The 22,376-nt window shown below is 34.8% G+C and overlaps 3 protein-coding genes across 4 annotated transcripts in view; all 3 read right to left on the bottom strand.

Moving 5' to 3' along the window:
* Positions 1-1,814: 1,814 nt before the first annotated feature.
* LOC128245638 (EMILIN-2-like) lies at positions 1,815-3,437 on the bottom strand. Its single transcript, XM_052963844.1, has 2 exons — positions 3,103-3,437; positions 1,815-2,715 (listed from the first exon to the last, which is right to left on the bottom strand). The coding sequence occupies exons 1-2, from the start codon at positions 3,422-3,424 to the stop codon at positions 2,306-2,308; spliced, it is 732 nt and encodes a 243-aa protein (XP_052819804.1). The 5' UTR covers positions 3,425-3,437; the 3' UTR covers positions 1,815-2,305.
* Positions 3,438-10,930: 7,493 nt separating this feature from the next.
* Positions 10,931-12,557, bottom strand: LOC128246684 (uncharacterized). Its single transcript, XM_052965020.1, has 2 exons — positions 12,189-12,557; positions 10,931-11,918 (listed from the first exon to the last, which is right to left on the bottom strand). Exons 1-2 carry the CDS (start codon positions 12,511-12,513, stop codon positions 11,509-11,511), a joined length of 735 nt encoding a protein of 244 aa, XP_052820980.1. The 5' UTR covers positions 12,514-12,557; the 3' UTR covers positions 10,931-11,508.
* Positions 12,558-14,894: 2,337 nt separating this feature from the next.
* The window catches only part of LOC128246685 (transcription initiation factor TFIID subunit 10-like), a 38,043-nt gene continuing 30,561 nt past the window's right edge, over positions 14,895-22,376 (bottom strand). For both annotated transcript variants that reach the window (XM_052965022.1, XM_052965021.1), the window contains exons 2-5: positions 21,006-21,148; positions 17,195-17,259; positions 16,655-16,760; positions 14,895-15,425 (exon numbers count right to left, since the gene is read on the bottom strand). In XM_052965022.1, coding sequence (XP_052820982.1) covers positions 15,336-15,425; positions 16,655-16,760; positions 17,195-17,259; positions 21,006-21,148 — 404 coding nt within the window. In that variant the 3' untranslated portion in view covers positions 14,895-15,335. The remainder of the gene's footprint in view (positions 15,426-16,654; positions 16,761-17,194; positions 17,260-21,005; positions 21,149-22,376) is intronic.

The following is a 22,376-nucleotide window of genomic DNA, read 5'->3' as shown; positions in this document are numbered from 1 at the left end:
ATTGCGAGATGATCGAGTGTTGTTCTGTTTCCTAGGAAAACCGGAGTACTCAAATGAAAAGAGTTACCAAGTAAAGCTGAACACTATATTTCTTTCAAAACCTGACATTGATTGCAAGTTCAAAAGGGTATATCATAAAAAGTATGTATTTCCTTGTATTAGAGAGCTGCTCTGAACATCATATGTCTCATAAGCACCCAAATCCAACGTTTTAATGTGGAAGAATGATTATCATTTGTTTTTATAAAGCTTATTTTATCAACGGACGATGCTCTCTCCAGGTCTCGTTTCTGCTTAGTTACAGGCATATACATATAGATTCAATCCTATCAACGAGAACACGTTAACATATGTGATGTCGTCTGCAAAATGAGTCTTAGGCATAAAAGAGGGTGCGACAAGGTATTTGTATAGTGTACGATCAGAATGGCATATTCAATAGTTCGATGGAAATGATTTATGCGAGTATCAGCGAGGTTTGGGGTTTTAAACTTTACATGTACATGTAGCTACACGTTTTAAGGCATACATTAGATTTTGCTGTCGCATTTCGGGTCATGCCGGGCCATGCCAGGCCCACATAACTATTTTCGTCTCGATTCGCGTTTGTCAGAATTTAAATAAACGAAAAATAACCATTTTAAGGACGTTTTACTGAAAATGTAAACTACGTTTACACTTTTACACACAACTTTTAATACATAATAAAGCCTGTATAAGCAAACATGTAAGACATGACAAAAACACTCTTAAAATACTAACCAAAAGTTAATACTGCATCAGAAGAACAGGAAATGCCGCAATAATTTGGTTTGAATGGTCAACATAGTACTTTCAAAATATATTTTTCTTAAGTTTCTATTAGGACAGGAACATATATTTGTGTGCTTGGGTGTGAATAAATATTTTACCGGAATATGTTAAATTTAATTCCCTTTTTATGTAGAAATAATGCTTAAAAAGATTTAGTTTAAACTATTATTATTTTACACCGATCTTGAAGAAAGTTATATAGGCTTATAAGTCACTCTCATTTGTTGGAAACCGGAGTAGCCGGAGAAACTCCGACTTGTCCGGCTTGGTGATCAAAAACAAGACTGACTTACGCCCTGGCTAAGAATTGAACCTAGGACGACATGGTGAGAAACTAGTGCGATAACTACTGCGCTAACCGGACAATCGAAACGGATTTTCATAAAAAAGCAGATACCATTCGAGATTATGAATACATGTAGTTTAAATGTGACAATATGCTTGGTACTATCTAAAACAACATTACCATGTCGGTATCATCCTGGTGTTTCATTTCATCAATTTGTAATAAAGGGACAAATTCGCGTGTTATAGGGTTATATATCGATTTTGTTTTATTTCGTGTGAATTGTTATCAAAATGCTTATACCAATTATAAAACATCTAAAAAAAAATAAAAAAAAATATGTGCAACACTCCTTCTCAACACAAACAACATGTGTATGACGTTTTCAGTCAATACCTAAAAAAATATGGGGTTAAGGAGAAAAGTAGACTTGTCCCAGTAAAGATTTGTATAACAATAATCAAAGAGCAAATCCAGATATGTCATAACAAAATAATGAATACTTAGCGCAGCACTTCACCTTACCACAGTCAATATGTGTATCATTACCTAAATAAGTTTCTTTTGTACAGTTAAAGTCATGACCTGAAACACATATACAAATTGTGAAGAGAAATAAAAATCATAAGTAAAATAATAAACAAAGGGCAATGAGTCTAAACGTACCATAAACAATTTAATGTTTCTGATGCACAACACTTCTCCTAGGCAATGTTTGAATGAGGTTTTGAAGTGAATATCTCAAAAACGTATGAAATTATAAAAAAGTAGACGTTCTAGGTAAAACTAAGTAAAAAATAATCAAAGGGGAATGACACTAAAATTACCATGCACTAAATAATGTTTCATTTACACAGCACATTTCCTTAACACAGTTAATATGTATATGCAGTTTGAAGTAAATCCCTAAAATAAACGTTTATAGCTATGGAGAAAAGTAGGCTTGTCCCGATGTCCCAGGACGGAAGAACGGGCAGAATGGACAAGATTCCTATATATATATAACAACATAAAACCGTAGTATATGTAACCAAAACAACTATCGCATTGTAGGAAGAACCAACAGTCTAAATCATAGGTCCATACGTTTGTTTAAAACATTCAGGCGTAGCAAACTACAGGACCAAGTATAATTTCAGACAAATTTCTTATCATGCACAATTACTTTTTCCTCTAGAACATGATCAAATGCAACTCAAGTTTCCTTCAGAACTGTCCACTATATATCATTATACCAGAGAAATGATTAAAACTATTCTCATTGTCATAAAATCCAGCGTTTCCATAGTTCTCAACCCTTACTCTACTGCCGCTTTTCACGATGGCGATACTCTCCGCGGTTATGCAGTCACCCCAATTGTCATTTTTGATTGAGCCTTTTGTGTGTTTGATACCATCAACCATGATAGCGTAATTACAGTATTTGTTGGTGCTAATACAAAGATGGATGGTATATAGAAACACCCCATCGGCGGGGCTGGTAAACACCCCCGTAGAGTTGTCATACCCACCTCCAACATTTGTAAGGACTTCTTTGAAGATTAAGGTCCCTCCAGATTTCGGTGCGGTATCTTTCAATTGTCGGGCTTTGAACAGCACTTTGTTGGGTGGATCACCTGTAAATACAGTTATTCATCGTGTATGGCTTATCAGCTCTATACCAATACGCTATTGACCTACTCACCAAAAATAGATAAGGTTTAGTTGCTGGACAATGCCAACCTGTCTTCCAATTTTTCGGACCCCACGCGTAAGCTTTTACAACTTTTAGATCGGAAATCGTGGGGACGGACTGACGGACAAACAGACGGGCGGCCCGATTATTAAGCCTTTCGTGGGATTCAAAATTAATACATGTTCTCATTCAGACAAATGTCTGGCAATTATCGAATGAACGAATTATCTTGCATTCATTAAAGTAACTTTCCCCCCAGTTTTTGAATTTTAAATAACTGTTTATCCGTACACAATGGACGAAGTACGTGACCCAAAGAATATCTTACCTTGTTTCCCGATGTGTGAAACAGCGTCTACAAGGTGCTCTTTGAGCTCTTTATTTTCTTTCTGTATTGCCGTAATTTCCTTTTCATGTTCTTGGAGCACAACCTGATTGGATTCTTGGGCCTCTGTCTGTTTTCTACTTAGTTCTGTCAAACCTTCTTTGAGTTCTTTTCCACGCTGTTCCATGTTAAATTCCATGCGAACGAGCTTTTCCAACAATTTTTCTTCATAATGAAATTTTGAACAGTGCGGCTCATTTCCGAAAGCGAAACGATCAGACATACACACGAAAAATATTACGAAAATCTTCCGAAAATTTCTCATTTTTTTATCTTTGACTTTGATCGTTTGGAAGATGTTCCTTTGAATGTCGTGCCAATATTAAAGAATAACGCAATTGCAATTCTTTCTATCAGGGCTTGCGAAATTTTATCTTACTAGTACATGTTTACAAGTGCATATGTAGAACAACAATTGATATCTTAATACTTCAACAGGAACCACTCAGACATAAACGAGAACTCATAAATGGATGAACGTACTTGAAGAGACATTCACAAATGCTTCAGAATTTATATTACATCACTTCAACCTTGTTACAACGTGTTCAACAGACTTGGTAATTTTGATTACAAGTGTTTGATTACATGATTTAGTATAAAGTTTTAAATTTTGAATGCATTTTAATTGACGAATTGCTTCGAGTATCTTTGGTAGGGGGTCGTCCACGGAAGTATTATGTAAAGTTGTGTCAACAAAATGGTATTGATTATCTCTTCACTGTAGCCATATAAGGGATCCCCGCCTTGCGATTTTTTTTATTTCACAAACCACGCCAACTTGAACGACTTTGTCACAAACTGACAATTTTCTTTGTAATAATTTAAAAAAAAATCAGTCCACCAATTTTGACAAGATTAAGTGTTTCATTTGTTTTGGCATTGCATCCACGGTCCAGCATGCAATGTTTTGCTTTAAACTCCTCTGAAAGAAGATTTCCAAATCAGCATTACTGCGGTTTTGGTCAATGATAACTATTGGGCGCGACGGACGGACTATGATCATGGAAAAATAAATCCGTGCATAACAAGCTCAAGGAGGACGCCACGGACCATACAACTAATGAAAAGAGTCTGCGTTTGTATTCGGAAATGTTTCAATACGTATTTAATATAGCAGATTTTGACAAAATATATGTGTCTTAGTGTAGAACAGATTATTTCTAACCGTTTTGACCATATTTGCTTCTGAAGTTTTACAACACAATTTAAATTCTCGAACTTAGACTCAAGATCAAAGTGATAATTGACTCAGTACTAGCTCTCCAGAGAAATCAGACTCTGAATATGGCCATTTCATGGAAAACCATCTTAGATCTCAGTCTTATGTATGTACAGCCTTATTTGAAAAACACATGTCCAGCGTAATCAGTTATACTTTTATACATGTTACCATGAAGAGATATTTTTTTCTATTAAATTCCAAGCTATTATGTGTGACAACACATCAACAAACATTGAATGAATCTCAGCCATCGGCGTATGTCCGCTCAGTGTTTGAAGGCTGACTGGTCGGTCATTATAAATGCAGAGGCCCTTAGTGATCTGTTCTATTTCTTCATTAGTGTATAGAAAACTATAAGACTCTGAAATGACTTCATATAGGACCTCAAACTTATTCTACAAAAACATAGCTCTGGTGCCATTGACTTTAAACAAATAGCTTAATTTAGTATGTTACTGCAATTCTTGTACTATAAGACATAGGCTGTAGGCATCCTGAACCCGGGAGCATGATTGAAACACAGTTGGTAAAATAGTTAAGCTGATGCTATTTAATCTTTATCTAAGTTCTATGCCCATTTCTTTTTCAAGTTTTGCTCTTTCAGTCCAAATATAATCAGTGGCATGACTTCAACAAACGTGCATAGGACTAAATACAAATTAATCAAGCTCCATGCCCTCCGGCTTCAACCTTATTTCTTTGACGCATATTTCTTTCGAAGTCCAAATACAACGAAAGACATGATTTCAACAGACTTACAAATTACTAAATAAAAATTAGTTGCTATTGCAGAGATTGATATATGCGCCAGCTTGCGCAGATGTAAAAAAGTCAATATTTCCTAAACGAAAAAAATGGTAATATTACAACGACACTCTATTGAATTAATTATCTATGTTCGCTTAATCCCCCTATATCTTTTACGTAAAAAATGCCCCAGATCGGTGTCATAAAAAACCACATGATAATCGCATTCATCAATACAAAGACAAATCATACACGCAAGTGAATATGAGTTTTGACGCCATTAAACATGGTAATATTATACGCTATGTGTTTAGATTTGTTGTAAAATAAATGCGCATCAAATCTAGACTTGGTGTCTTTTTGCGTTTGTTACAACGTAGGGGTCGAAAGCGACATTAAAAGTTTAAAATTTATCACGACATTTTAACAGAGAATGTAACTATTCATACTGCGTACTCGACGGATATGTGTTTACACGACGTGATACAGGTCATCAGAAAAGCGTCCTATCGTAATATTCCATTTATTGTTTACCTTACTATTTAATTTTTCTTTTAACTTTTTCGATTTCAGTTTGATTTAAATTTACCGCTATCTGACAAATGTCAATATATGGAATGGCTTGCACGTATAACTATGGTAAGTACTTTGGTGTTTTGAAGTCAAGGGAGGCTACTCCTGCGAAACGAAGTTAGAAGTTCACTTCACTGAGCAAAATTAGAAGAAAATGTTTAATATCTCAGCAAAATAGGCAAATTGCTAATACGAAAACAACAATTAAATGTCAAAGCACAAAAAATAATAAATGTGAACGGTTCTTATTTAACGAGTTTAAATAAATCGTCATTTCCTGAAGAAGTAACACGGCCATTTTATCAAAGTGAATACACGTATGATTTCTTGACTATCATTATATGCAGAACTGAGGTAACACAATTACTATATATGACAAGACTTCGGCTTCCTTTTTATTGGCGATCTGCTCATGTTAATGATTATGTTATAATTTATGATCTTCAAATTGGCAAACAACTAGTTGTCTACAACGATCGGAAGTGTTCTCTGCTTCGTACTCATCCTCATGTTTCTTTGAATACCACGTTCCTGAACATCAACATGCTTCTGGTGGCATCGGTAAAATAAGGTTGTGTATCTGAAATTTGAACAGTAGTTCCTTAACTACACACGGTAGTAGTAAGATACGGAATCAGAAAACGCCACCATGCTTGCGTCAAAAATTAAACATAAATTATTTGTTAGAAGTCAGATAGATTGATTTATACAATAAATGTTTCCAGAAAAGCAAATGCATTACTTGACAAGGTACATATGAGTTCAGAAAATCCAAGACTATATAAAATAATCTTTTACATATATTTCCATGATAAAATTAAGGAAAAGATTATACAAAAGTGAGATGTTGTATTTTTATTCTTTTAAAACAACGCATCAAAGTAGTTTTTTTTTGCAGGAAAGAAAAATAGCAAAATTTAATGTAAATTGCAATAAAAAAAATCTGTACTTTCTGTCTTCTGTAATAACAAACTTCCAAGTTGACAGTGTATAGGACAATACAATTAATTGAGATCGCGTCAGTAAAAAACGTCAAATCTTTTACAGTTAGTCTAAAAAAAATTAATTATATCATAAATTAAATGTAGTGTTTTGGCTTGTATTTATTGAACTATGTTTAAATTGATTGCCAGTGAAGGGTATTATTGCAAACATAATTAAGACATCCAAGAGTAAAGTCATTAAGTTCAACAACGAAAATAAGTTACTACGAGATCTACTTGCAGCGGAATAATAAATATCGAATTTTGAGTATGTAAACCGTACAAATATCGAGGTTGTTTTCGATACTAAAAAAGCCGAGGAGCTCCGAATGATACCCTACTTAATTAAGCTGTAGCGTTAATTTGATCCACCAAGGCCGGGCGCCAAATCAATCACTTCTTTACCTACAATAGTTCTAAGTACTTCAATGTACGCAATCAGTTCAGATGTTACTATATTAATTGATTCTTCCAAGAATAAGGTCATAGACGGATTAAGCCTGATGTAAATCGGTTTATGTAATCATGTCACAATCTTAATGACGTTTGATGTTGCTATGATAACTTGCACGCAAACACATCAGTAGACAAAAATTAGTTTTACGACTCCACATCAAAAGTCAACACTTAGCTTGATGATGCAATCTTCTTTGAACACATTACATCAATATAGCTAAATGCAAGACAAGCGGCATGATTGATCTCTAGTTGACTTACAGGACATATCTCAACTTATCAAACCAAGTTATTCTAGATTGTCACTCATTATTGCGTTGATTACGTCTGAACACAGACAAAAAGAAGAAAATTTCGTTCGATGCCTTCCAATGGTAAACTTGGACTTGGACAAAACAGGTTTAGCTGCGCAGTTGTGTCAGTTGTTTGTTGAATTACTATCTCAAACTCTAGAATTACACTTTGACGTAGATTTATTTATTTTCGAGAGGGTATGTTTTATGCAAATAAATAAAAATTTCAAATCTACCGATATTATTTATGAAAACCTATTCAAAAACCGTTCGGAACAAATGAGAACAACAAAGCATGAACATCACATAACAGTTTAAAACAAATCCTTGCAATCAATCAGGACTTTTGGTAGTATAACGCAGTCTTCATAAGTTGATAAATCTTGTATTTCTCACATCTCCCTTGTTCTAAATGCTTCCACCCTTGATCTGGCAGTGTTTCAGGACGTTGTTCGCCACGTCTGATACAAATTCTAGGCAGCAGGAGACACCAGTCGAATACTGCAAAAATATTTATTTTCAAAATAACCATTCATGACGTAAACGGAAACATTCTTTTGATATTGAAAATAATATGTAGTCAGTACATTGAAAACATTGAATGTGTGCTAAATCGTAAATGAAAAACATAACAACAACAGGTAATAAAATAGGTTAAATGTCAACATAACAATTGACAGCATGTGGCAACATCGACAGACAGTATAGTTTGAAAAGAAACACTTCCGTCAAGTTTCATCATGATTGAAAAGTAAATTCATAGTTTTCATATATTTAACAAGGCTCTTCTGACACATGTTGTCGCACCCCACGCTGCCAACGACGCAAAAAGTGTTACTTACATGTCGCCTTTTTCGGCCGATACAAAAAGAGATTCGGAACAATAATGTTAAAAAGAAATTGGAAAAAAAAACACATAAATAGTCTAACTTACATGTGTGTGTCAGTTGGCTCAGAGCCGGCCCTGCTCTTGACTTCATGGCCCATCAATAAATTCAATAAATACTTAGTTTAATTAAGGATTTATCGCACCTTTCCTTGCGTTTATAATGTATAAACGCAGTAGGGCACACGAGCAAATGAAATACAGAAAAAAAACGCAAGAAAAAATGCGATCAATACTTATATTTACATTTACAAAAAATATTCATTGCTTAAAATCAGCAGTATCTTCAGCAATTGAGTTTTTGTTCATAAAGAAGTGTAACCGACATCATACGTTTGTATAAAAGAGGAGCTGATTTCGTAATGTTGTATATCATATGTTGAATGATTTCGCTCTAATCCAATCGATCCCCAATTTCTTGGAACATCTTAAGCTTAACAGCTAATTTCAATTAGCCGAAATACATACTTAAATTGAATTCTGATATGTAAAACTGTTTATTGTGTTTATCATAAAGATAATTCCTAGTTTAAGTATACAAACTCTTAAAGAAGTAAATATAACACAAATTTTTGAAAAACAAAAATAGTGAGCTTAGCTTAATCTTATTAAAAGGGACTTAAGAAGTTTCGAAAAATTGGGGCCAGAGAGCTATATTGAAGAAAACAATGACGTCGCAACTCTTTGCGTGTTATACAATATGAACGTCAAGTTTAATCTACATAAAGGAATAGGAGAATGTAAATATTTTGAGTTGAAGATGTTTCAGTCCGACGATGAGGAACACTTAACGGACTACATAGCCTTTTTATGGCGAAAATCTGGTGTGAACAGCGATGAATCTCAGGTCAGTGGTGCGATGATGTTTGCTATTAAACGACATATTTGAGTGTTGCTCTGTTTTCTACAACGGGTGTAAAATAAGATATTGCGAGATGATCGAGTGTTGTTCTGTTTCCTAGGAAAACCGGAGTACTCAAAGGAAAAGAGTTAACGAGTAAAACTGAACACTATATTTCTTTCAAAACATGACATTTATTGCAAGTTCAAAAGGGTATATCATAAAAAGTATATATTTCCTTGTATTAGAGAGCTACTCTGAACATCATATGTCTCATAAGCACCCAATCCAACGATATAATGTGGAAGAATGATTATCATTTTTTCATAAAGCTTATTTTATCGACGGACGATGCTCTCTCCAGGTCTCGTTTCTGCTTAGTTACAGGTATATACATGTAGATTCAATCCTATCAACGAGAACACATTAACATATGTGATGCCGTCTGCAAAATGAGTCTTAGGCATAAAAGAGGGCGCGACAAGGTATTTGTATAGTGTACGATTAGAATAGCATATTCAATAGTTCGATGGAAATTATTTATGCGAGTATCAGCGAGGTTTTAAACTTTACAAGTCATGTAGCTACACGTTTAAAGGCATACATTAGATTTTGCTGTCGCCCATGCCGGGCCATGCCAGGCCCACATAACTATTTTCGCCCGATTCGCGTTTGTCAGAATTTAAATAAACGAAAAAAAGACGTTTTATTGAAAATGTATACTACGTTTACACTTTTACACATAACTTTCAATACATAATAAAGCCTGTATAAGCAAACATATAAGACATGACAAAAACACTGTAAAAATACTTACCTAATGTAAGAACAGGGAATGCCGCAACAATTTGGTTTGAATGGTCAACATAGTACTTTCAAAATATATTTTTCTTAAGTTTCTATTAGGACAGGAACATATTTCTGTGTGCTTGTGTGTGTATAAATATTTTACCGGAATATGTTAAATTTAATTCCCTCTGTATGTAGAAATAACACTTAAAAAGATTTAGTTAAAACTATTATTATTCTACACCGATATTGAAGAAAGTTATATAAGCTTATAAGTCACTCTCGTTTGTTGGAAACCGGAATAGCCGGAGAAATTTCGACTTGTCCGGCTTGTTGACCAAAAACCAGACTCACTTACGCCCTGGCTAAAAATTGAACATAGGACGCCATGGTGATAAACGATTGCGCTAACTACTGCATGAACAGGACAATCAAAACGGATTTTCATCAAAACGCAGATATGATTGGAGATTATGAATACATGTAGTTTATATGTGACAATATGCTTGGTTCTATCTAAAACAACATTACCATGTCGATATCATCTCAGTGTTTCATTTTATCAATTTGTAATATAAGGACAAATTCGCGTGTTATAGGGTCATATATCGATTTTGTTCTATTTCGTGTGAATTGTTATCAAAATGCTTATACCAATTATAAAACACCTAAACAAAATCAAAAAAAAATATGTGCAACACTCCTTCTCAACACAAACAACATGTGTATGAAGTTTTCAGCCAATACCTAAAAATATATGGAGTTATGGAGAAAAGTAGACTTGCCCCAGTAAAGATTTGTTACATAATAACAGTAATCAAAGGGAAAACCAGATATATCATTACAAAATAATGAATATTTAGCACTTCTCCTTACCACAATATGTGTATCATTACCTAAATAAGTTTCTTTTGTACACTTAAAGTCATGACCTGAAACACATATACAAATTGTGAAGAGAAATAAAAATCATAAGTAAAAGAATAAATAAAGGGCAATGAATCTAAACATAACATACACAATACAATGTTTCTGATACACAGCACTTCGCCTAGACAATGTTTGAATGACGTTTGAAGTGGATATCTCAAAAACGTATGGAATTATGAAAAAGGTAGACGTGTACCAGTTAAAACTGTAAAAGTATTAAAATAATCAAAGGGGAATGGCACTAAAATTGCCATACACTAAATAATGTTTCCTTTACCCAGCACTTTTCCTTAACACAGTTAATATGTGTATGAAGTTTGAAGGAAGTCCTTTAAATAAACGTTTATAGTTATGGAGACAAGTAGACTTGTCCCGATGTCCCAGGACGGAAGGACGGACAGAAGGGACAATATTATTCCTATATATAACAACAAAAAACCGTAGAAGTATATTTAACCAAAAAAACTAGCGCATTGTAAGAAGAACCAACAGTCTATATCATAGGTGCATACGTTTGTTTAAACATTCAGGCGTAGCAAACTACAAGACTAAGTATAAGTTCAGACAAATTTCCTATCATGCACAATTTTCCTCTAAAACATGATCAAATGCAACTCGAGTTTTCCTCAGAACTGTCCACTATATATCATTATACCAGAGAAATGATTAAAACTATTTTCATTGTCATAAAATCCAGCGTTTCCATAGTTCTCAACCCATACTCTACTGCCGGTTTTCACGATGGCGATACTCTCCGCGGTTATGCAGTCTCCCCAATCGTCATTTTTGATGGAGCCTTTTGTGTGTTTGATGCCATCAACCATGATAGCATATCGAAAGTACTTGTTGTTGCTAATACAAATGTGGATTGTAAAAAGAAACACTCCATCGGCTGGGCTGGTAAAAACACCCGTTAAGTTGTCGTATCCACCTCCAACATTTGTAAGGATTTCTTTGAAGATTAAGGTCCCTTTGGAATTCGGTTCAATATCTTTTAATTTTCGGGCTTTGAACAGGACTATATCGGATGGATTACCTGGAATAACAATTTCACCTACGGGTTACTATTGCAAGAGACAGAGAACCCTTTTTAAAATTTAAAGTTTTCTTTGTGCGGAGTTCTTGCATTTAACGCCATTAGCTAATGCTCCAAAGATCTTGCGGTCATTTAATTACCCTTACATGTTTTGCCCATTTGGTAGTTTATTTGAATTCTGTTTCGTAAGGGTTTAAATAACCCGAAGAACCAGAAAATAATTGATTGAGTACATTACGGACAAAGTTCGTGAAACCAAAAGCATTTTACCTTGTTTCCCGATATGTGGAACAGCGTCTACAAGTGCCTGTTTGAGCTCTTTATTTTCTTTCCGTATTGCCGTAATTTCCTTTTCTAGTTCTTGAAGCACTACCTGATTGGATGCATGCGTCTCTGTCTGTATTCTTTTTAGTTCTGCCAAAACTTTTTTATGTTCTTGTTCATGCTGTTCCATGTTAAATTCCATGCGAACAAGCTTTTCCAACAACTTTTCTTCATAGTGAAATTTTGAACAGTGTGGCTCATTTCCAAATGCAAAACGATCAGACATCAGACACACAAGACATATCACCAAGATGTATAGAAAATTTCCCATACTTTTATAGCGTTTGTTCAGTTGAAATATGTTACCCTTGAATATAAGGTAAATGTTAAAGAATAACAGATCAACGCCGTTCTGACTATCTGAGCTTGTGCTTATTTTATCTTACTAGTACATGTTTAAACGTGATCAGGTAGAACAAAACAAATGATACACGAACTTGAACAAGAGTTCACACCACACTTGAACAGATACAAGAACTCTCTAAGGCGATAAATTAACGGATGATTGAATTAAAAGTACTAAAATGACGTAAACAAATGCTCGAGATTTTATATCACAACATTTAAACCGGGCAATCTCAACTTAATCACAACTTGTTCATCTTAATTGGCACTTTTTATAACAAGTGTTTGATTACACGATTAAATATCACGTTTTAAATGATTCCTTTGCACATCTCTCGTATGAGGTCGTCCAAGGAGCATTCCGCTGTTTGTAATAAGGCCTTTGCTTTCACATAGAAATTACTGTTTTTATTTAAGCCGACATGCGGCCATTTGTTGAAATTAAAAAAAAATCACGTCAGCTTGAACAGCATAAGTAGAAGGTCAATAAAGGACTAAATGAAACTGTTTCAAAATATGCCAACGGTTTTAGACTTGTTTCAAAAGATGCCACCTGTTTTGGACAAGTTAGTTTAATTTCAGTTGCCATGATATCTACCGTTCTGCATGAAATAAACACCTCTGAAAATGTGCAGCGCATCATTCCAATGAGGTTTGGTTTAAATTGATCATGATTAACATTGCCAATATACATTGTGGACGTAGGACTTAGAACGATCCTAAAGGCGAACATAAACATGACATGCACTGGAAGGGACCTAGAACCTTTCAAATGAGAAATCAGACCTCTACCAGTGCATTTTAATGCAAACTATCTGAGGTCTCAGCTTTCAAGTCTAAAATGAAAACCCATTTTCAACGTTTTTTTTATATACAAGTGTATACAGAAATATTCCAAACCAACTCTGACCTCTAAAAAAATGGTACAGGACCTTATGCTAATACTTTAAACAAAATAACGTTTCTCTAGGGCTAGAAATTTTGAACAGAAATACCTTAATTTGAATGTTCTGTAAATGTATGGAGTAACTATTAGCCCCAGTACGATGACAATCCCGTAACAGGGTATGCTTTGAACAAATTTGGTATAGGACTTGATACCAATTACGTAGGCTCCACGCCATCTGGCTTCAACAAGCTGTATTAAAAGGTATACCCCTTTTAGTCCAAATACAACCAGGTGCATGAAAGTATTGGCTTAGAACCTCATACTGATACTCCTTACCAAATATCAAAGCTGGGCATAATCTCACAGCGACTGCCATTTTTATCATTGAACCGGAACCAATTTTGACTGATGCAAAGAATATGCTAGCAAAGATAGATTCGAGAACAAAAGGTCAAACATTTCCATGATAACATTTCCAGGAATCGCTAACAGTGAACATTTAGCGATACCAATAGCTCATTGGGGGCATTTTGCGCCCTAAATGTACTGTAAAATAACAAAATATAACATTGATTGGTTCACAATACAAAAGAAATGTGCATGCGTGTGTGCTTACTTCCAATGACTAACCATTCCAGTATTTACAAAACAAAATGTTATTTAGATGTCACGTATTACACACAGTCGTAAAAAAATGTTTAGTTCGCTATTTTCATGATAAACAACACCGATAATATCAAAAGACTTTATTGCTATTGCAGAGATTGATATATGCACAACAGCTTGCTCAGTTCGCAAATATGTAAAAAAGTAAATTCATTTTTCCTAAACGACACAAATTACAAAATTGTAATAATACAATGACACTCTGAGAATTGATTATATTTGCGTAATTTACCCCCCCCCCCCCCGCACACACATCTCTTGTAAGTCAACAAAATGTCCCAGAAAGATGACCACTCACTTAAGCCACTCGGCAATCGCCTTCAGCAATACAAAAGCGAAGCATGCACGTAAGTGAAAATGAATTTTGAAGCCAGTAAACATGATAAAATTACACGGTATGTTGGCTAGATGTATTGTAACATTAATTTTACATCCACCCCGTTTTCACGTTTTTGTGATACACTAGGGTCCAAAGCGTTAATATTGTTTTCAATTTATCACCACATCTTAACAAATAGTTCTTTTTCAATTTTATCTATGAAAGTTTTAGTTCGCTAGTAATGGCCTAAGGTAACAGAAGGATAAGAACTGGAGTCTGAGGATAAAAACTCCTCAATAAATGTGTCAAGATATTTACATGTAATCAAATTCAATACATATTTCATAACTATGAATAGTGGTATTCGAAGAAACAAACAATTTGATGAAATCATTATGTCAACATGCAGGAGTCTAAAATAAAACAAAACATATTTGTTTGCAGTCAGGTAGATTGATTTATTAAAGAAAATTTTCAAAAAGGCAAATGCATTACTTGACAGGGTACATATTTGTCTATAAAACACAAGAAAAAACAACGCATCCAAGTGTGTATTTGGTAAAAATAACAATATCAAATGTAATGTTACCTAAATGTTTTATAGTATTCCGTTTAAACAAACTTCCAAGTTATCAGTGCATTAGACAATACAAAGAATCTAATCCGCGTCAGTTTAAAAGTCAAACCTTCGACAATAAATCCATTGCCACAAAAAACATTCTTTATTCTTTATTGTTTCCAGACGATCGTAGACTCGTGAGAAATATAGCGACTTATTCAAGTTGAAAACTTTTTAACAGTTAGTCCAAAGCCACAAACCAAACGCCAAAAACAAACTATTCTTTATTCTTTATGTGATCCGATGATCGCAAACTCATGAGAAGTATAGCGGCTTCTTTACGTTGATCCCGTACTCAGCAAGGGCAGGCGTCAGGTCATCCATTGTCAACACAAGCTTTTTGTCCTGCAAGAAAAAATAACTGATTTTTGATAGCATTTTTAGTCGGTTTCAAATGATCGGCCTCGGACACCTTTCGCTAACCAAACGGTTTATAATAATGATATTCTGTACTTTGATTGGATAGTGGGAGACAGATTTCCAACTGGTCAATGAATGGTTACCTTAATTCGTCGATACGTGTTAGTTAATAATGCTAACTGTGTCATTCCTATACACCAATAAAAAGAAGAAAAAAAAGAAATCAACTGTTCTTGTTGGCCTATACCGAGCAATCAGAAAGCCAAAGGCAACACAGGAAAAAAGAAAATTCCAACAAAATTCTCGGTTAACCTGTACATTTAAGAGCAAACTGTCTGCCTAGCACTGATTATTTAGTTACATATTTATTCCCATTAGCTGCTTTGTGACGTCGTATGGTTGATCTTGTACTTAGCAAGGGCGGGCGCCACTTCTACACCTCCATTAGTTCTAAGTACTTCAATGTACGCAGTCAGTTCAGATGTTACTATATAAATTGATTCTTCCAAGAATAAGGTCATAGACGGATTTAGCCTGATGTTAATCGGTTTATGTAATCATGTCACAATCTAAATGACGCTTGATGTTGCTATGATAAGTTGCACGCAAACATACCAGAAGACAACAATTAGCTTAACGACTCCACATCAGAAAACACAATTTAGCTTGATGGTGCCATTTTCTTAGGACACATTACATCAATAAAGTGAAGTGCAACGCAAGCGGCAGGATTAATGTCTAGTTGACACAAAGGACAAATCTCAACTAATTAACTCGAGTTAATTTAGATTATCACTCGTTTGTGTAGTATCTGTGTGAACGCAGACAAAATAAAAACCAAGAAAATTTCGCTTGATTCCTTCCAATGGCCAATAAAATAAAACTGTGATTAGAACCATTACAGGTTCAGCTGCGCAGTTGTGTCCATCTTTAGTTTTAATTTCTTCACTATTTCAAACTTTACAAATACACTTTGAAGTAGATTGATTCATTTTCGAGGGGGTATTTTTGTGCCAATAGATTCAAATTTCGATTCAACCGCATCACACATACAGCATTTATCAAAACCTATTAAGCCCTTCGAAACAAATAAAATAAACATGGTGTGGCGATTTCTCAACATCGCTGTAAAAACAAACCCTTACAATCGATCAGGACACTTGACAGTTTGATGCAATGTACGTTAAAAAGTTGTGAGCTAATGTGTTTCTCACCTTTCCCTTGTTTTTAATGGCCCCGCCCTTCATCTTGCAGTGCTGAAGGGCGTCGTTCGCCACGTCTGATACAAACTTCTGGGCAGCCAGAGACACCAGTCGAATACTGCAAATTTTGATTTTTATTAAAATGACCATTCATGGCGAATACTTTTTCAACCACTATAACTAGATTATTTTGGTTGTCAAACTTAAATTATTATTATATAAGACTATATTTCCGCGGAATTGGATATGTCGACTGTTTAAAGCGCCCTTCCTAAACAAATAAAAAAGTAATGTAAAAGGAGCAAAACTTTGTAGATAATTCTGATATTTGTTTGATTATCATATCAATCAAAAGAGTAAGCAACCCCCATTTTAATGTATAAGGGCCATAACTGTGATGTAACTTTGACGATTTACAGATACTGTTTGATCCCGTTTGGATAATAGTTTAGAAATTGTACGCGGAAAGGAATAAGGCAAAACTAACTTCAGAGGAACTGAGGCGACATACAAAATTAGTAGTTAACCAAAGGCAGCCTTTAAGTGTCTTACATGCGTGGGTCTGTTGGCTCAAATCCGGCTCTGCTGAGATAATGGGCTGTCACGGAGTCAGGAATCTGAAATTCAAGTTCACACTCAGTATTGCTCGGTTTGAATGTCAGAGACGCACCGCATGCGGAGGCAAAACACATTGTACGTTTTAATATCGGGCCATAACTTCATAAAATTAATTAATCAAATAATAACAGCAAAGAAGAATTCACAATCTAACAGGTTTCTACACGCTTATTTTCCCTTTCTTATCATTGGGTTATGTTTAAAATACGTATGTTTGACAATTCAATACGTATGTTTGACAATTCAATACGGATGTTTGACAATTCAATACGTATGTTTGACAATTCAATACGGATGTTTGACAATTCAATACGTATGTTTGACAATTCAATACGGATGTTTGACAATTCAATACGTATGTTTGACAATTCAATACGTATGTTTGACAATTCAATACGTATATTTGACAATTCAATACGGATGTTTGACAATTCAATACGGATGTTTGACAATTCAATACGGATGTTTGACAATTCAATACGGATATTTGTTTCCTACTTCATAGAAAATTAAATGGAAATTGATCACATGAAGATCAGTCATTCATTTCCCTTTCTGAACACTCATTTAAAGGCGCATTAGCTAATTATAAGTAATAAAATCATTCATTTCCCTTACTGAACACTCATTTAAAGGCACATTAGCTGATTGGAAGTAAAAAAAATAACAAAGAAAAAGCAGTAATACATAAATACGTTTCTGTTGACGGCAAGCGAGTTTCGAACCGGACATCTGGGTTAAAAGTTTACATGAGTTTTTGAGGCTTCAAATTTAATCGTATCTTGTTCATGTTGTACCATTGACATTCACCTATACAGAGTAAACGTAACGTTTTTATTCATCTTCATCGAGAAATAGTAACACAATAATAGTTCAAAGGCAAAATGTACGTCACTTTAACCAAATATAGCATGCTACAATTGAAAATGTGAGCTCAAAACATCATAAGGCATTTCGTATAGCTTTTAAATAGCCGAAGTGATATCTGATCAGAACTCGTCAACCATCGCCTTCAATATAAATAGTTTGACTGTCCATAAAAAATAAAAAATGAAAGGGGTCTGAATTGTGTTTTAAGTACCTTGAATAAGAAAACAGACATTAAAGCAAACATATTAACAAAGAAACATAACTTGTAATTTCAATGAATTGTTTTATTTTATTTTATAATAGACAACACAACTACAACTAAGTTCTTAAACAATAAGGCACATAACGTGACAGGGATAGTGAATGGATGTTTTCGCTGCGGTTGTCCAGGGTGATGAGGGATATCAGGGTAAACGGCTGGACATTTGACTAGAATAGGAGAACATACCTCAGGGATGAGACATTGTTAAGTAGCTTGATCAGGAATATAGATCTCACTGAGTATGTTTATGGTAGTCAGAGTGATGGCACAGAATCATAATTGATGGAGTCTGATAATGAATGTATGCAATTTGTTATTAGTGATCCTGGCATCCTTCATTGGAGTGAGGCCTAAAAAAATACATTTGGTTCGGGTTACCCGACCCTACCTACGGAATAGGCGCCGACCCTACCTTTTTTATATTTTATTTTGCTTTTTTTTTTGCTTTTCAATATGAAGTTTAAAACCTTAAATGCTTATATAGAAGATAACTTTAACAACAATCTCCAATGATGAAAATGACATTCTTAAGCCTACCTACCCTACCTATTTTTGAAAAGGATGTAACACTAACCAAACATTCTTTTTAGGCCTGAGTGGCCGAATGGAAAGTCAATGTTATGTTTTTCAGACCCGCCCTACATTGCTACCGACCGAGACTGGAAGTGACATGGGTAAAACAACAAAAAAATATACAAAGAAGGAAGAGAACATGTTGAAATAAATAAACATTGCCATCAATGAGTCATCCTGAAAAACGATATTATGTCCGTACATATCATTTCTACCAGCTGCCATGAGAAAGCAAGTTCACGTTTCTGAATTCAAATATTTAACACTGACAGAGAGGCTGGAGTTTTCATTGTGATACAGGGCCAGCTAAACAATCAACATGTAAATCTGCGGCACACATTTAAATTATTCCTAAATTACACGCATCTAAAATGGCAGTGGCGAATTTTAACAATGCTTAATCTATGTAGTTAACAATGTTCAAGTGAAAACATAGCGATGGGAACCAAGAAAAACTGTTCTCAAACCGATGTTTTGATATCTTCCATAATATATGGTGGGATGCCAACATTACGCAATGTGTATGTATCCTTCTTGGTACATTTAAAAGATGGGCAAAACATTTATACAGTCCCCATTTTGACTGACGTATACCAAGTTTTTGCTTGTAAGACACGATTGTACAATCGGGGTTTGTTGGTCTATAAATGAGCATGCTTTGGGGTTTGTTTAGTACTGAATGGGACTAAATGTAGCCATAGGTGAATTCCGCCCTCAGTGGGCTTAACATGAGCAATAGTTACGTTTGTTTAATATTATATGTCACAGAAACATTGGGCAAAGCTGAGAACGGGGTCTTAATTTAGTTCAGGCATATCACTGGCTGACTTGTAAATTCTCTACTTATAAGTTAAATCTCTTGACCATGACTCGTTCATGTTTATGTTAATACAGACAAATCAACTAATGCGAGTTTCCATTGCCTTGCCATGGTGTAGACCTCATAAATACCATTTATAACACGCGGAAAACATTTCAAATGAATTACATACTTAACGAATTAGTCCTAGGGTAATTTATTAATAAAGGTGGATGCAAACTGTCTCCGTTTTAGTAGCTCCCCTTTGCCATCAGCGAGACAAGCATAGGCACCCTTCTGTCTTCATAGAATAAAATGCTTAGGACTGTCAAATATTTCTTTTGTTACGATTAAAACTTATAACATTTCCGATGCTTGTTGAAGGACGACAGCGACCAGGCAGGTCTTGACCTAACAACGGTATTATAATTCGCAGATACCACTAAAATTCCTGTATATAATATGGTCATTTTGCACTAAAGAGCATTCATTCAGTCAACATGTGTTCATCCTTGTCCTTAGATAGGCTTCAGTGTGTTAGACAATTGATTTGGTAATCCAATGGAAGTAATCAGATCTTCTTGTTAGATTAACTCATTTTTGTCGAAGGGATCCAACACACATGTGCGGTTGCTAAAGCCTAACACCTCCCCTAAGATATATATTTTTGATAAACTTATTGAAAATAAAGTATTTCAGATAATTTTTGTTATTAAGCATGATTTCAATAAAGTATTTCAGATAATTTTTGTTATTAAGTATGATTTCAATAAAGTATTTCAGATAATTTTTGTTATTAAGTATGATTTCAATAAAGTATTTCAGATAATTTTTGTTATTAAGTATGATTTCAATAAAGTATTTCAGATAATTTTTGTTATTAAGTATGATTTCAATAAAGTATTTCAGATAATTTTTGTTATTAAGTATGATTTCAATAAAGTATTTCAGATAATTTTTGTTATTAAGTATGATATCATAATATAACATAATTACATAAGTTAGGAAATGAATTAGGTTAGGAAATGGCTTAGGTTAGGAAATGGCTTAGGTTAGGAAAATAACTTAGGTTAGAAAATGACTTTATATGTCTTATGAATATGGGTGGTATTTGATATTGGTCTTAATTGAAACGAATATTAATGTAGCTTATCGGATTGCCTTTTAACAAATACAGTAAATGAGTTCATTGGGGGAATGACTATGGAAACAACATGCCAAACTACAGACGTGAGACTTACGGTGGGCGTGTAGTCATCCAGCTGTTGCACAAAGTCCACCAGTGGCACAGTTGGCGGCTTTGACTCCTGTTTAGGGGCAGGGGGAGCGGACGGAGCGCCCGGTTGGCTGATTGGACTCATCATACTGGATCCCGAACTATCATCTGCCAAACAAAAAACACAGTCTTATTGCTTGCTTCATTATTGGACTTGTGGTTGGGAATCATTTAGAGGCATCAGTCAGTTTGCTTTTTACCAAATGTTGGTTGGTTTTGTAAACTGGACTCTTGGTTGTGAACCATTTAGAGGCATCAGTCAGTTTGCTTTTTACCAAATGTTGGTTGGTTTTGTAAACTGGACTCTTGGTTGTGAACCATTTAGAGGCATCAGTCAGTTTGCTTTTTACCAAATGTTGGTTGGTTTTGTAAACTGGACTCTTGGTTGGGAACCATTTAGAGGCATCAGTCAGTTTGCTTTTAACCAAATGTTGGTTGGTTTTGTAAACTGGACTCTTGGTTGTGAACCATTTAGAGGCATCAGTCTGTTTGCTTTTTACCAAATGTTGGTTGGTTTTGTAAACTGGACTCTTGGTTGTGAACCATTTAGAGGCATCAGTCAGTTTGCTTATTACCAAATGTTGGTTGGTTTTGTAAACTGGACTCTTGGTTGTGAACCATTTAGAGGCATCAGTCAGTTTGCTTTTTACCAAATGTTGGTTGGTTTTGTAAACTGGACTCTTGGTTGTGAACCATTTAGAGGCATCAGTCAGTTTGCTTATTACCAAATGTTGGTTGGTTTTGTAAACTGGACTCTTGGTTGTGAACCATTTAGAGGCATCAGTCAGTTTGCTTTTTACCAAATGTTGGTTGGTTTTGTAAACTGGACTCTTGGTTGTGAACCATTTAGAGGCATCAGTCAGTTTGCTTATTACCAAATGTTGGTTGGTTTTGTAAACTGGACTTTGGTTGTGAACCATTTAGAGGCATCAGTCAGTTTGCTTTTTACCAAATGTTGGTTGGTTTTGTAAACTGGACTCTTGGTTGTGAACCATTTAGAGGCATCAGTCAGTTTGCTTTTAACCAAATGTTGGTTGGTTTTGTAAACTGGACTCTTGGTTGTGAACCATTTAGAGGCATTAGTCAGTTTGCTTTTTACCAAATGATGGTTGGTTTTGTAAACTGGACTCTTGGTTGTGAACCATTTAGAGGCATCAGTCAGTTTGCTTTTTACAAAATGTTGGTTGGTTTTGTAAACTGGACTCTTGGTTGTGAACCATTTAGAGGCATCAGTCAGTTTGCTTTTTACAAAATGATGGTTGGTTTTGTAAACTGGACTCTTGGTTGTGAACCATTTAGAGGCATCAGTCAGTTTGCTTTTTACCAAATGTTGGTT

Source organism: Mya arenaria, chromosome 9, assembly GCF_026914265.1.
Source record: "Mya arenaria isolate MELC-2E11 chromosome 9, ASM2691426v1".
NCBI lineage: Eukaryota > Metazoa > Mollusca > Bivalvia > Myida > Myidae > Mya > Mya arenaria.
The sequence above is the reverse complement of the archived record's forward strand: the minus strand, read 5'-3'. Positions and strand labels throughout refer to the sequence as shown.

Excerpts from the sequence above, each read along its gene's own strand:
- LOC128246684 (XM_052965020.1), bottom strand. The coding sequence starts at position 12,513 with ATGGGAAATTTTCTATACATCTTGGTGATATGTCTTGTGTGTCTGATG. Across the intron at positions 11,919-12,188 it reads TCCACATATCGGGAAACAAG|GTAATCCATCCGATATAGTC; the intron begins GTAAAATGCTTT and ends TTGTTATTCCAG.
- LOC128245638 (XM_052963844.1), bottom strand. The coding sequence starts at position 3,424 with ATGAGAAATTTTCGGAAGATTTTCGTAATATTTTTCGTGTGTATGTCT. Across the intron at positions 2,716-3,102 it reads TTCACACATCGGGAAACAAG|GTGATCCACCCAACAAAGTG; the intron begins GTAAGATATTCT and ends CTGTATTTACAG.